At 40.6% G+C, this 15000-nt stretch overlaps 2 protein-coding genes across 7 annotated transcripts in view; one reads left to right on the top strand and one right to left on the bottom strand.

The window, feature by feature from the left end:
• Window positions 1-2243, bottom strand: part of rundc3b (RUN domain containing 3b) — a 17813-nt gene extending 15570 nt beyond the window's left edge. For 2 of the 3 annotated variants that reach the window (XM_042105697.1, XM_042105698.1), the window contains exon 1: window positions 1876-2243. In XM_042105697.1, coding sequence (XP_041961631.1) covers window positions 1876-1967 — 92 coding nt within the window. In that variant the 5' untranslated portion in view covers window positions 1968-2243. The remainder of the gene's footprint in view (window positions 1-1875) is intronic. The other variant, XM_042105700.1, reaches the window with a different exon arrangement.
• Window positions 2244-11483: 9240 nt separating this feature from the next.
• Window positions 11484-15000, top strand: part of abcb4 (ATP-binding cassette, sub-family B (MDR/TAP), member 4) — a 27914-nt gene continuing 24397 nt past the window's right edge. For 3 of the 4 annotated variants that reach the window (XR_006034403.1, XM_042105662.1, XM_042105660.1), the window contains exons 1-5: window positions 11484-11782; window positions 11948-12071; window positions 12389-12443; window positions 13431-13596; window positions 14221-14266. Coding sequence is in view for 3 of the 4 variants with exons in the window: in XM_042105662.1 (XP_041961596.1) it covers window positions 12001-12071; window positions 12389-12443; window positions 13431-13596; window positions 14221-14266 (338 nt within the window). In the remaining variant the exon portion in view is untranslated. Of the gene's footprint in view, window positions 12072-12388; window positions 12444-13430; window positions 13597-14220; window positions 14267-15000 lie in introns of all 4 variants that reach the window. The other variant, XM_042105661.1, reaches the window with a different exon arrangement.

Raw genomic sequence — 15000 nt, 5'->3', positions numbered from 1 at the left:
TGACCAGTGCCGAGTGAATAAAGAAGCTGCTATTCACCACTTTAATGTTATTCCTCATTGATGTAAGTCGCTTTAGATAAAAGTGTGAATAAATGTTAATGTTAATGTGAAAGTGTGAATAAATGTTAAAGTGTGAATAAATGTTAAAGTGTGAATAAATGTTAATGTAAATGTGAAAGTGTGAATAAATGTTAATGTGAAAATGTGAATAAATGTTAATGTAAATGTGTGAATAAATGTTAATGTAAATGTAAAAGTGTGAATAAATGTTAATGTAAATGTGAATGCAAGCTGAAAGCGGAGCCTAAAGGGCCAACACAACACGCCTCAGTAAGGCAGGTGAGCAGAAGAACCCTTTCTGTGTGCATGAAATAAAGATACCATGATGCTCACATCCATTACATTACCAGCTAAGCTCCAGTGAGCCACACTCACCATAACGACCAAGAATACCTGAGCACTTCACTGGGCAGAAATTCAAATGTTTGTCTGTCTGTCAGCATTTTTTGGAGGTTAATAAATGCTTCATGCGTAGTCATCAACAGCCTGATATCTTACTGGTGACCCTGTCTACACAATCAGGTTTATGAAAGCGTCTCAGTTAGGCTTCACAGGATCCCTTTGACCAAACTCGTAAGATCCTTAAAAGAGGCACTGAGGATTTGAAATAGAGGCTTGCCCATATGCCCAAGGGTTACATCTGGCTATGCACCAACACTATTCCATATCCATTCCCAGAGGTGCATGCTACATTGTGTCTGTACACAAATGTAAGGAATACATGTACACCAGAAAAGGTGTAGATGTTTTTTTGGTCGGGATCATATTTTAGCTTTGCCTCCGCATTACAATGGTGCTGGTGACATATTGAATAGACTACTATCAAAGGCAGAGTCTGTGATTCTGCATCACTTCAAGGTTGGTGCTGTTTGAGGTCGACAGCCACATTACACACACCTCCCTACCTTGATCCTGAAACTCTCATGAATGATAGGCTGGGATTGTATTGTTTTGGCTAGGTTTGAGCACTAGAGAGTCAGGACTGTGCAGAAACACGGGAGTTTTTTTTAGTACAAATAGGCTACTGAATAGATCATTAGAAGACTGTGGGAAGCGATTTACTTGGTTTAACAAACACCATATAGGATTGGAACTACAGAGTGTCTTTAGTTTACTGAGCAATGTTTAGGCTATCTTCACAAACAGGCATTGTTGTGAGCCCATATGACTGGTCATCACTAGGTGGATGAACTGGCCTCAAGAGTACACATAACCCCGAGATTTTTTTTTTCTGTTGTCAATTAAGCCAGCGTCACAAGATTGCATTTTAATGCTGATAACACACTTTTCTCTTCTCTACTGTGTTGGATTGTGTAGCAAGGTGGTCATGGGCTCTCCCGCATTGCTTCTGTAGCTTACACTATTCGACACAGCATATGAGACTGGTCGCAGCACGCAGAGATAAGGTTATATTAGTTTGTAATGGTATGAGTCATCGTTAGATATGAATCCATGATGCTGTCCGTGAAGTGAAGTGACAATTCTCTGACGACTGATGCAGTCTTCTTCCTATAGGCAGTGCGACGGCGACACTTAAAGGACATGTAACTGCTCTAGCCACTTTCTACTAGTCTATGACGTGATTGCACTGGTCAACAGCAACAGGCCTACTGACAGTTACCATTCACAATCAGAGCACGTACGGACTTCAATACATTTCTGAGACAATAACCTATCAAACATTGCTGGGCACACGGACCATGCCTTTAAAAAGATTGACACAAACCATACACGTCAGCAGTGAATGGGCACTAATTGAGTGCAGCCTAAGCTTGTCTGAATTATTCCAATGCATATGCACAAGCGCATCGTTACCTGCAGACGGTAATCAGATTTTTCCTTTCCACTGCGCGGCCAGCGGCAGCCCTCTTCCGGACTCCACTGAGCCCCAAGCTTAGAGCTGCCATCCTCCCTTTCTCTTCTTGTCGTGTCACTCCTGCCACTCAGGCGTTCGTGCCTCTGCTTTGAGCGTCGATGTCTTGGGAGACCGTGAAACCTGCCGGCGCTTCTGCTGACCCGGGAGACAGGCGAGAACTACGGCGCCGCGTACCGGGGTCGAAAATCATGAGATCATGTATTTCAAAAACCGCAACAACATACTAGGACAAAGCGCGTAATCTCGTTCCCAGCGCCAGAATCACACGCGCGTGGTTAGAGAAATGTGACGGCAAAGGAAACAGGGAGTTTCCTTTCTCATTCACTCACGCACCTCTCTCTCTCTCTCTCTCTCTCTCATATTCTGCCCCTCTTCTGGTTTTGCATTTGTGGCGTTCTTACATCACTTCAATGGCCACGATATTCGCATCAAAATATGTTTATTGGCTCCCAGTGTAGGATACGCCATCCATTCAGTGATCGGTTCAATATCCAAAATCCATTCATGTATTCACATTGAGCTAATTTAATCTTAGTATGGTGAGCTATAGCCTACCCACGTTTGCGAATACTATAATTTACCAGCACATATTCTGGGCATAACCCTCCAAATATAATACTTTGGGGTGACGCAAAGTTGTTGACAGCCTGTATTTTGTGTTATTGACCAATGTTTATACAAAATGAGAGTGTTAATGTTTGAGTAATGCGTTGAAATACATTAAATGGCATGCCCGTCTGATATCAGACTATCCAAAGACGAGGTAATGGAGAAATGCGTAGCGCACGGACTTCACCCATACTTATAATTTATTTATTGAATAAAGAGTGACATCTAGAGGTCACTCGTAGTAACGCAGGTTAGAAACTATTCCAGTGGATATTTGTTTGCCATAATCTAGAAAAATATCAATGCCAAGACATGATTATTAGAGCCCGAGCACCGAAGGCCGCAAGGCCCTATTGTTTTTGTAAGGATTATTATTATTATACTAACTTTGTCTCAGAGCGTTTTCCTTTTTTGAGGTGGTTAAGATGGGTGAAAAGTCTTGAAATTTGGCACACACATCAGGTGTGTATACATTGGTATACATGATGCCAATATGCTTCTGATTCTAAATTGTGAAGCTTTTTTTGATATGTTGTAATTTGACGTAATGGCGAAACTATGAAGTTTAATACCCTTCCACATAAACAATAAATGTGTCTTAATTCACCATGCATGGCTTGAAATGTTTTAAATTTCACAGGTTATTGAATACCATGGTAATGACAATATTCACAAGCCCATAATCCATATTTCGCATAGCGCCACCCACTGGCAACAAAAAGAATGACACTGATGAAGAACACTGATGCCACATGATAGATTTGAATGTACTCCTCCTAGACGGTTTGTCAGATTCATGTGAAATTTGACAAATATGATGGCAAGATGACACTGATGTTAAATTGTGAAGGGATTTTTGATATGTTGTAATATGTTATGATTATAATATCTTGCACATAAACAGGAAATGTGTCATAAAGTCAAAGTGCATTGAATGAACAGTCTGAAACTTCTCAGGTTCATAGATATTATGATTATGAGAATAATCAGAAACCCTATTGGCCTGCCTGGCATAGCGCCACCACCTGGCCAAACAGGAAATGTGTCAGAATGGGCAATGCCTTAACTGATTTATTTGAAACCTATACAATATTGGAAATCATTATTGTGATGATGTGCACATATGTCATTCAGATGGCTAGCATAGCGCCACCATCTGGCCAAACATGAAATGTGCCAGAAATGTTCTATGCTTTGAATGAATGGTCTGAAACTTCTCAGGTTAATAGATATTATAATTATGATGATATCCAGAGACCCTATGGGCCTGCCTGTCATAGCGCCACCACCTGGCCAAGCAGGAAAATGTGCCAGAAATTGGTAATGCCTATATTGGTTGATCTGAAACTTTGCAAAATATTGGATATCATTATTGTGATGATATTCACATGTGTAATTCAAATTCCTAATATAGCGCCACCATCTGGCCAAAAAGTGTATTAGAAATGTTCTTTGCTTAAAATGAATAATCTGAAATTTCTCAGGTTAATTTATATTATGATTATGATGACACACAATGGGCCTGCCTTGCATTGTGCCCCCACCTGGCCAAGCAAGTAAATGTGCCAGAAAATAACATGCAAAAACAAATAGCACACACATCAAATATGTACATTTTACAAATGCACCACGTCGGGGCTTTGTTGGATTCTGAAATGTCACGAGTTGCGGCCCACAGGTGCTCGGGCCTGCCATTGCCGCTTGCGGCTATATTTACTAATTTGTCCTACTAATAAGACAATAATGGAATAGAGAAAATCCTTAGACACAGGTTTTTAGAATTACTGTGTTGCCTGTTTGAGTGTGTTGACAAAGACTAATTGAGAACTGGCAAATAATGTATACTAGATTAGATTAGATTAGATTAGATTAGATTAGATTAGATTTTTATTGTCATTGTGCAGAGTACAAGTACAAAGACAACGAAATGCATGTTGGGTCTAACCAGAAGTGCAAAAAAACAGAAAAGTGCAATGTGATATACAAAGTATAGACAGGTGGTGCATAGACAGGACAATAAATATAGTGCACTAAAGACAGTAGTATACAGTTGGTTTACAGAAGTTGGTTTAGAATAGAGTAGTATAATTTAAATATAAATATGAGCAGTGTAATAGCAGTTAACTTATAAGAGAGTTGAGGGCTTAGTTGGTTGGTTGTCACCAGGATGCAGAGCTAGAGTTCAGTGGGGTGACATCCGCAGGAAAAAAGCTTCCTCTGAACCTGCTGGTTTGAGTGCGAAGAGAACTGTAACGCCCAGTCGAGTTAGTCGTTTGTAATCTGTGATGGCCTGGATGCCTTGCCACATACGTCAGGGGGTCAGTGTTATTCTTGAAGTGATCCTCAATCTATAGCTTGTGGTTGTGCTTGGCCTTTTTGATGCCCCTTTTCAGGTTAGCCCTGGATGAGCTATAGGCTTGAGCATCTCTATCTCATGAGCTGCATCAATTATCTGACTTATCTGGCATTTCAGCAGTGTTTTGAAAAGTTGAGTGTTCGCAACTCAGGCCACCCATGTCTGTTCTGGACTGTATCAACTCCAATATCAACAGTGTCCCCACCCTCAAACGGATTACGACCTTCCCTAATCAGAAGCCATGGATGAACAGTGAGGTCAGACTCCTGCTGAAAGACATTACATTCAGGTCAGGATAAATATCCCGAAACACACAAATATTATAGCATCTTTTATTGTCTTTCAGTCTCTTTCTTTCTTTCTTTCTTTCTTTCTTTCTATAGCAGACTGTTTCTCACACTCAACCTCTTCCTTCCTCCCCCCACCAACCCTTGTGACTATATTGACCACAATGAACTTTGAATTGTGACTAAACTTAGCAAAAGGTTTTCCAGAGACCAGCATAGTAGCCCTGTTAATTTCTAGCTGTACTAAAACTGTGATAAGACGCTAAGTTGTTCCCATACACTTACGAACTCAGCACTCACGTATGAGAACCTAAGTTGTAGAGGCTCCATTTAAATGACATTTCACACAAGGTGAAGGCCTCTCTTTTGGCCCATCAGCCACAGGTGCATATCCAGTTCTTACCCTCTGTGGATATTAAATCTCACGTGTCCTGTACTTGCAGTCCCCTGATCGCTCTGTGACAAAGGGAAAGAAAATAAATAGAAATATCACACATTACCCCCATGCATTCTAAATGTGCAAACAAGTGATTTGTTGTGCATTAAAGCTGCAGTGGGCAAGATTTGTTTGATCATATTTACTGACACCGACACTATGCTCCAACATAAATCAGCCGGTTTTAGAAAAAAACCCGCACTTCTACCTCCATTTAGAGCCTGTCATTTGTTTTGCAAAAATCCACAGCTCCTGGTTCTTCTGGTCCAATCAGAGCTGGGCTGTGTGAGCACAAACTCGATGAGAGGGTGCTCGATGGTAGTGGGGGAGGGGCATGAGAGTTGTAAACATTCAAAATTTTTCCCCTCAATCTGTCAGACTTGCCAACTGCAGCTTTAAGTGTTCATGGCCCATTTTGCCTGTGGAAAAAAAGCCCCTTCTCAATCTCTCAGTTTTAGATGTGAAGGAATGGAGATGCTTAAAGGGTAACCATTGATAGAGTTTTATAACTAAATGTGCTAAATGTCTTTGGTAATTCCATTTGCCCTGGATCTGCATCGTCTGGTGTAGATGCTCTGTAGTCCTGGTGATGCAGTGGTGATGCGTTCGGCACACCTGGTCACTCTGTGTAGGGCCTCAGATGTGAACTCCCAGGTATTTATAGCTGTTCTCTCTCTCTCTCTCTTTCTCTCTCTCTCTCTCTCTCTCTCTCTTTCTCTCTCTCCCTCTCTCTCTCTCTCTCTCTCTCTCTTTCTCTCTCTCCCTCTCTCGCTCAACCGGGATTCTATAGATTTTGAGAGGTGTGTGGTGGAACCTCTACCTCTGGCCCAAATATGATGGCTGTTCAACTGTAGACAATGCTAATGTAAGTAAGGGCATGTGTTCAACATTTTTTTGGGCTGACAGTGCCCTCAACTTCACCCCATTCGTCTACAACCTCCACCGGCTCTCGGTCAAACACAGGATCGACTTCTCCTCGCTTACAAACCCCTCAATAACCTAGCCTCTCCATATCATTCATGCATTGTAAAAAAAGAAATGGCCATGTGTGTGATTTTGTTTCAGGAAGGGAGTGCATGCAGTGCAAGTTTTCAAGCTCCTCCTAGGTCGTTCTTCTGAAGCATTGTAGGCTTCATCACAGTCTCGGTACACATTAGCCTTGCACAGATTTTGTATTTGTGTTTAAAACATCTGGTGCATTACGGTCACGCCTCTGGAGATCACGCGCATCCACACCAAATTCAATATTTCAATCTTCCAAACTGCAGGACCACCGTCAATTGCTTACTGATACATTTTGTTGACCATTACCCACATCTAATTTGCTGTTAAAATCATAGAAGTGCAGCCTATGGTGTCAGAAGTCCAAGAACGATGGTCTGATGTTTTCTCATGAGGAGGTAAGGTTTTCCTGCACTGTTTTCTCATGATGAGGTAAAGTTTTCCTGCACTGTTTTCTCATGAGGAGGTAAGGTTTTCCTTGTGTATTTGTGTACTGACGCTCATTCCTGTGTACTATATGCTTAAGCTTTTTTAATGTAGTCTTTTCATTCAAATGATGAGTGGGAGGCTTACATGAAAACACTAATCTTTAAAAAAAATTGATAAAATCTTGTGAATGTATTGGCAGCTTTAGTCTGCCAACATTATGGCTATAGTCAACATTAAGCCCTGACATGGATATTATAATTCAAGACTGTTTTGTTGCTTGTGTCCAGATATCTGAAGAATTTTATTGAATCACCAGCAGAGACCTCTGGGCAACTTGGAATGCATCCCTCGACAAGTATGTGTCCCATCTGTTAAAACTGTACCGAGCCAGGAAGGCAGCTTTTAATCCAGATATGGAGATGTTGCTGAATAAACTTGATGAAGAGGTGGGTAATGTTCCCCAAACTAATATGCAAATACAAAAATGACTAAATCATCTAAAAAATAAATCAAACATTGATATTTGATGTTTATAGACAGATTCTTGATTTGAGTTATCTTGCTTGGGCATCTTGGGCAGCTGTGGCCTACTGGTTAGCGCTTCGGACTTGAAACCGGAGGGTTGCCGGTTCATACCCCAACCAGTAGGCACGACTGAAGTGCCCTTGAGCAAGGCATCTAACCCCTCACTGCTCCCCGAGCGCCGCTGTTGTTGCAGGCAGCTCACTGCGCTGGGATTAGTGTGTGCTTCACCTCACTGTGTTCACTGTGTGCTGAGTGTGTTTCACTACTTCACGGATTGGGATAAATGCAGAGACCAAATTTCCCTCACAGGATCAAAAGAGTATATATACTTATACTTGCTGCATTGCAATGTGTGTGTGTTGAAGGATTGCCCATTGCAATATTTACCATCTATGAAGATGATGATGATGCCGCTGCCTGCATCATCAAGAGTGACTGACATCGTTGTCATCTTGGAAGGGGCAGTAATACTATACTAGCCTCCCTGACCTCACAGCTGCCTTCGCCTGCCTGTTTGGCCTTTTGTATGCAATGGACATAAAGTATCCAGAGCAGATGAGGTACACCTTCGAGGCCATTCAGACCATCTTTTTCAAGCTTGGTTCAAGATGCTCACAGCGCACACGGTCCTTGAAAGAGAAGCTTTTGCTGTGAAGCCACACACACACACACACACACACACACACACAATGGAAGAGCAGTTCTCAAGAAGCTCAGTTCACAGGGCACTTTGCTCTGTGCAATTAAGAAGTTGATGACATTGTGGTTTTATATCTATTGATACAATGGTATGACTTGGGTGAATAAAAGTTCTGTATTCACATCATTTTTTGTGTGTGGAATGATGGGGAGTGGTGAGGAGGTACTAAAGCTTTAGTTGGTAGAACTCAGAACTGAAAAACCTGTGGGTAGAACTCAAATGTATGCGTAAACGTTAAACTCAAAAACCTAAGTTGGTACAACTCAAAATTTCTATGTAACTCGCCAAAAACTTGAGTTGACAGAACTCAACAATCTTTGTAAACTAAACCACAGTGAATTTAAGTACGGAAAACTCAAAAAACCAAATGCATCACGTTGCCTAAAAAATCTTTTTACAGAGTATTGATGAGCTTTCCGGTAGAAAGACATATCAATCAAAAGTTATCCAGATATCCGCTGTGAAAATGTTCTCAACAGAGTAATAAACAGAGCCGGACAGTAACTGAGTACATATACTTGAGTACATACTTGAGTACAATTTTGAGGGATCATTTTTGGGGAGTACTCATGACTTTACTCAAGTACATTTGAGAGGAAAATATTGTACTCTTTACTCCACTACATTTCTATCCATAACCGTGAGTACCCATTACTTCTTCTTCTAAAAAAAGTAAAATTTGTTTCCCTCTGAAACGTGATTGGATTGTGCAGGCGCCACTGATAGAGACAGCCTATCAGCAATCACCTTCAGCTTTCCGCCAAAGTCAACTCCATGGTTAGATTTAGATAAGAGACGAAACCATAGATGAAACAATGGATGAAGACGCAGCAGGTCCATCCCGGGAAAGTGCCAACCTATGGCCCCACCTCGCCAGACTATTTCAATTTTCTGAACAAGTTAATGATCGTTTTCGCTTCAAGTGTTTTAATTACAACATAGTATTTTGTATTTTAAATACGTATTTTAAATGCATGTATTAGAAATAGACCTACTGCCCATCATGGCAACATGGTAAAACGATGAAAATGACTTGATTTTACTTTCAATTCCTTTTACATTCTCCAAGGTATTAACATTAACATTTTTCATATTTCCATGTAGGACGTTTCTGTACATAAATGTGAGCACTGTGGCAGTAGTAATGCAATATTTAAAAAAAGTAGGCTACTCTTGTACTCTTGATACTCAAGTACTTTTAAAAACAAGTACTTCAGTACTTTTACTTAAGTAGACATCTGACTGTTGTACTTTTACTTGTACTTGAGTAAAATTTAGCAAAGGGTATCTGTACTTTTACTCAAGTAATGAAGCTGTGTACTCTGTCCGCCTCTGGTAATAAACTGTATGACATCATTTCATTGCTGATGATGTTTTTTGATCTGACACCGACTGAAGACAACAGAGTTGAATAGATAGATTGAAATGAAGAAAGAAGGACAAAAAGAAGGACAAACTGCTGGAATGTTAGATTGTACTCTATGACACAACCTCAGGCTAAAAATACAGGCTCCCAACTCCAGCTCAAATATATCGTAGTAAGGGGGGGTGGTGCTTTAATTTTGAAACGGGTTATCATGAGTTTGATAGCGTAAAGAAAAGTGACAGCTCATCTAAAAGAAAAGTTTCATAGTTTAAGGACCATGAGGCCATAAGCTCTTACGGTGTTGTTTTCCATGTTTATTTACGGTGTTGTTTTCCATGTTTATTTACGGTGTTGTTTTCCATGTTTATTTACGGTGTTGTTTTCCATGTTTATTCATATGTATACTGCGAAAGAAAACAAATTAAACGGTGAGAATAGCATCAGTAAAAGTCTACGCCACATATCAATACGGGGATCCTTACACAATCTCAAGCTAAAGCCATAGGCTCCCAACTCAACTGACTCCCAACACACACCATTAGTCTCTTCTTAAAGTCGGGGAAACATTATGTCAATTTCTGTCATTTCCAATGACCCATTCAGGGGCCACACTGTGAACTGTGATCCAATGCTGAGTCACCTTTGCCAAACATGCTCTCATACCTTTTATTGCCTTTATGCAATAGTCATATCCTGCCATTGGTGAACCTGTTGCTGAGCTAACCCTTTAAGGCCAGTGCTCCATGTGGTAACCATGGGCCATTTCTGGTATACCTCAATTTAGGAACCTTTGTCAATTATATGGGTTTCATGTTCTTTTCTTCAATTATTTTAAGATCAAGTTTTAAACTCATAGCTGTTTATTTAAAAACCCATAAAAATGCCAATGCTAATTATCTTTACACTTCTGCCATCAAACCCTTTCTCGTGTCTGGGATATAGTCATGTAGTCATACAGTATGTACCCAACAACATAGCCCAGGTGTTCCCTACCTTTATTGGCAGGTGACCCTAATTTGATGTCACAAAATGTTGGTGACCCCAATCATTCACAACATGCTGTGAGAGAGAGCGCATCTCATCTCTGCTCTAACATCCATTTGAAAGTGGTATATTTCCCCAACAATTTCCCCAAATGTCCTAACAAGCTAATTTGTTTATTTCACTAACTCACCTGGTTGCTTTGCTACTTTGTTTGGAACATTGATCAAGCATTATTACCCATGATGCTCTCATGATCAAGCATTTTATTACCCATGATGCTCTCATGATCAAGCATTATTACCCATGATGATCTCATGCGGGATGTCTAAATTTATTTTATAGCTATTGTAATGAAGGATATTACTCACTTAACTAACTTGGATATCATGGGGGTTTCATATTTTTTTAAATGTACTGGTCAATTAAGATACCCAATATTTCAGCTGACCCCATTTAGATTTCAGGTGCATGTTACAGTATTGTCATTACTCACCTAATGGTTTTCCTAGGCTACAAATAAACAAATACACACACACACACACACACACACACACAGAGAGAGAGAGAGAGAGAGAGAGAGAGAGAGAGAGAAGAAACACACATGCTCTTTTTTGCCTATTATGTGGCAGATCTATAACTATATATTTTTACAATGACATTAGATCATCTATACATGTTATTAAATTAGTAGGCCTAGGTTGAGTCTTGTCGGCTCTGTTTATAATGATATCAAAGAGAGGATAGATGACGAAGAGAGTGCAATACAGGGGGCTGTAAATGATGTAACAAGCACGCAGCATAATAAATCTAGCTGCTTATAAACAGAGCAGGTCCTCCAGCGCTCCCTCAGACAGCACGGGGCCAGTGCGCGTGAGTTGCGCCATAGAGCAAAGACTGGTGGTCGCAAAAGGAAGGTCGTTCAAGTTATAGACCTACTGAGTGCTTTCGATTTGTATCTTTTATACATTTCTGTAACAACACCGTGGTTTGGGTGACCCGTCCAGGTATTCAACAAGAAAAGCCTTCTCTATTGTTACTACTCCTTAGGTTCAGGAAGAGGAGATTGTCTGTCACAGGTCCCCCGTTACTGACAAGCAAGTCTACTGTTACAGTACTGACATCCTGATCGGCAGAGCGCGGCATTGTTAGCACGTAAGCAAAACATTAATTTTCCCTACGCCTGCTGTGGTGAGGTGAGAAGAAATCTAAATAGTCAAGGATAAATAGACTAGACGTGAGTGTATTCTACCACTGAGCTGTGGAGACGAACCATTCGTTTTCTGTGGGACTGAACAATCTTCTTGCATTTGACCACAGAGACAGACATTGTGAGAGCATTAGAATTGACGGGGCAACATTCGAACAACACCATGGGGAAAGATTCCGAAGAATACAAACTCAAGGGGAACGTAAAAGGGGACCAAAATGGAGACATAGGAAGGTATTGTCATTTCCATTTTTTCCATCCATAGGTCATCCCCACATAATTGTATTCTTTTGATATTGTATTTTTTGTCTTTTATTTTTGTTTGATTACGGGCGGATTGGTATTTTAGATAAGATAGCATTTAATGTTAATGTTTATTATTGTAATTGTAGGCTAAGTTGCTTTGTACAAAAGCATCTGCTAAGTAGGCTACCATAAACATAAATACAGACGGTGACGTTTTTACGTTTGAGATAGCTACTAATGATAAGCCCTTCACTATAGTGCTAATTTACTATAGGACTGATTCACTATTCACTGTTTTGTCACAGTGAGAAAAAAGAAGAGAAGCCAGAGAAGATGGAGATGGTTGGCTCCTTCGAGATAGTAAGTCAGAAAACACATCAACTACCCCCCCCCCCCCCCCCCACACACACACACACACAAAATAAAATACATTATGATTCTGGCAATCTCAGCTTTCATCTCTAGTAGCTTATTATTATTATTATTATTATTATTATTATTATTATTATTATTATTATTCATAGTGTTACCTCAAATGTAATACAACATTGTGCCTGCTGATATAACTGTTTTTTTGTGGTTATTATTTCATTATCACTTGTTTTATTTTTTTATAATTTTATTATCTATAACTTTTGTATTTGTATTATTCCCAATGTCTGTCCTGCCACTCTCCCATTGTGTGTGTGTGTGTGTGTCCTGTCACTCTCCCATTGTGTGTGTGTGTGTGTGTGTGTCCTGTCACTCTCCCATTGTGTGTGTGTGTGTGTGTGTGTGTGTGTGTGTGTCTCTGTGTGTGTGTGTGTGTGTGTGTGTGTGTGTGTGTGTGTGTCTCTGTGTGTGTGTGTGTGTATGTGTGTGTGTGTGTGTGTATGTGTGTGTGTGTGTGTGTGTGTGTGTCTCTGTGTGTGTGTGTGTGTATGTGTGTGTGTGTGTGTGTGTATGTGTGTGTGTGTGTGTGTGTGTGTGTGTGTCTCTGTGTGTGTGTATGTGTGTGTGTGTATGTGTGTGTGTGTGTGTGTGTGTGTCTCTGTGTGTATGTGTGTGTGTGTGTGTGTGTGTGTGTGTGTGTCTCTGTGTGTGTGTGTGTGTATGTGTGTGTGTGTATGTGTGTGTGTGTGTGTGTGTGTGTCTCTGTGTGTGTGTGTGTGTGTGTGTGTGTGTGTGTATGTGTGTGTGTGTGTGTGTGTGTATGTGTGTGTGTGTGTGTGTGTGTGTGTGTGTGTGTGTGTCTGTGTGTGTGTGTGTGTGTATGTGTGTGTGTGTGTGTGTATGTGTGTGTGTCTCTGTGTGTGTGTGTGTGTATGTGTGTGTGTGTGTGTGTGTGTGTGTGTGTGTGTGTGTTAGTTCCGTTTCGCCAACGGAGTGGACGTGCTGTTGATGATTTCGGCCACTATAATGGCGATGGTGAATGGAGCTATCCTTCCTCTCATGGTGATCGTGTTTGGGGACATGACAGACAGCTTTGTGGGTGACGCATTGTCAAACATAACAAACATCACTGGTGACCCTGGTGAGTCATCACTCTTTCTTTTGGTTTATTTATTTTCTTTTATTAAATATAAATACTACATAATTTGGAGCAGCCGTGGCCTACTGGTTAGCGCTTCGGACTTGTAACCGGAGGGTTGCCGGTTCGAACCCTGACCAGTAGGCACGGCTGAAGTGCCCTTGAGCAAGGCACCTAACCCCTCACTGCTCCCCGAGCATTTCACGGATTGGGATAAGTGCAGAGACCAAATTTCCCTCACGGGATCAAAAGAGTATATATACTTATACTTATAATTTGTTTTTTAATACAATAGTGATTTTACCATTTCAGCAGTAATATTCATAAAAGAAGTATTCAAATTAGCACCCTCAGAGTGTCATGCCTAATAAGTGTAACCTACAGCCTCTCGGGGCTTAATGCTTAAGCAGCTTGTTATGAATCAGGTGCAGGTGCAGGTGCATGTGCATGTTTTTTCTGTCCTCAAAGGGTTCCAGTTTGTTGCAGTTTCATGTCCTATATAGTTAGAAAGTAGATTTTTTCATTTCCTGGTCTTTTTATTTTTATGAATGATTGATTTCAATGGATTTAAATGGATGAAGTTTGATATCACAATTCTATTTTCTATTTTTAATTTTGTTTTAACAGATTTAGCACTTCCACCGGGGGAGACTTTAGGGGAACAGATGACCAGGTAACAATGCCTTTAGATTCTAAATATTGACAAAATTCACCATGTGTATTCTCATACTATGTTCTCAGATGTGTTCAGACTTCACTCTCACTCTGATTTGTTTAAATTTGATGTATTCAAGTTAACTCTGCAAAGTTAGCAGCCTACTTCAAACAACATTGTCAATCGCAGAGACCAGACTCTTCAATTCAGTTTTTAGTGAGCATGCAAGGAGCCTGGATGTAGCTCTTAAAAAAAATAGCAGCTGTTTTCAGCTGTTTGCACAATATTACGTAGCTGCTTGTAGCCTACCGCGCCATTGGATAACTTACTGGCTATTAGGCTAATTTATTAACTGACACTGGAGGTTTGCTCCTTCAACCCAACTGCAAAATTAAGTTATTCTCAAGACTCACAAGCTTGTCACAGAGGCATAAAGACAGCCTGGACGAGAGGAAGAAATGTATCTATAAACACACATGGGGAAACTGACCAGTCCAACCAGTTTTATTAGCTATCGATCACACATGGGGAAACTGACCAGTCCAACCAGTTTTATTAGCTATCGATCACAGACGCTGAGGTGGAGGATAGCAACTAACTTGCTGCTGTGGGAGAGCCCGTTAGAAGCAGCAGCTGAGCAAATGGACAGCAAGCATTGGGATTTATGAGGAAAATGGACCTCGTTTCTATCAGGGCATCAGCAAGTTCAAATACTGTCGCTGCACTGAATTTAATCCAGAGTGGCTGAATAT

This window comes from Alosa sapidissima, chromosome 10 (assembly GCF_018492685.1).
Source record: "Alosa sapidissima isolate fAloSap1 chromosome 10, fAloSap1.pri, whole genome shotgun sequence".
Classification (NCBI taxonomy): Eukaryota; Metazoa; Chordata; class Actinopteri; order Clupeiformes; family Clupeidae; genus Alosa; species Alosa sapidissima.
This window is presented reverse-complemented; position numbering and strand designations above follow the sequence as displayed.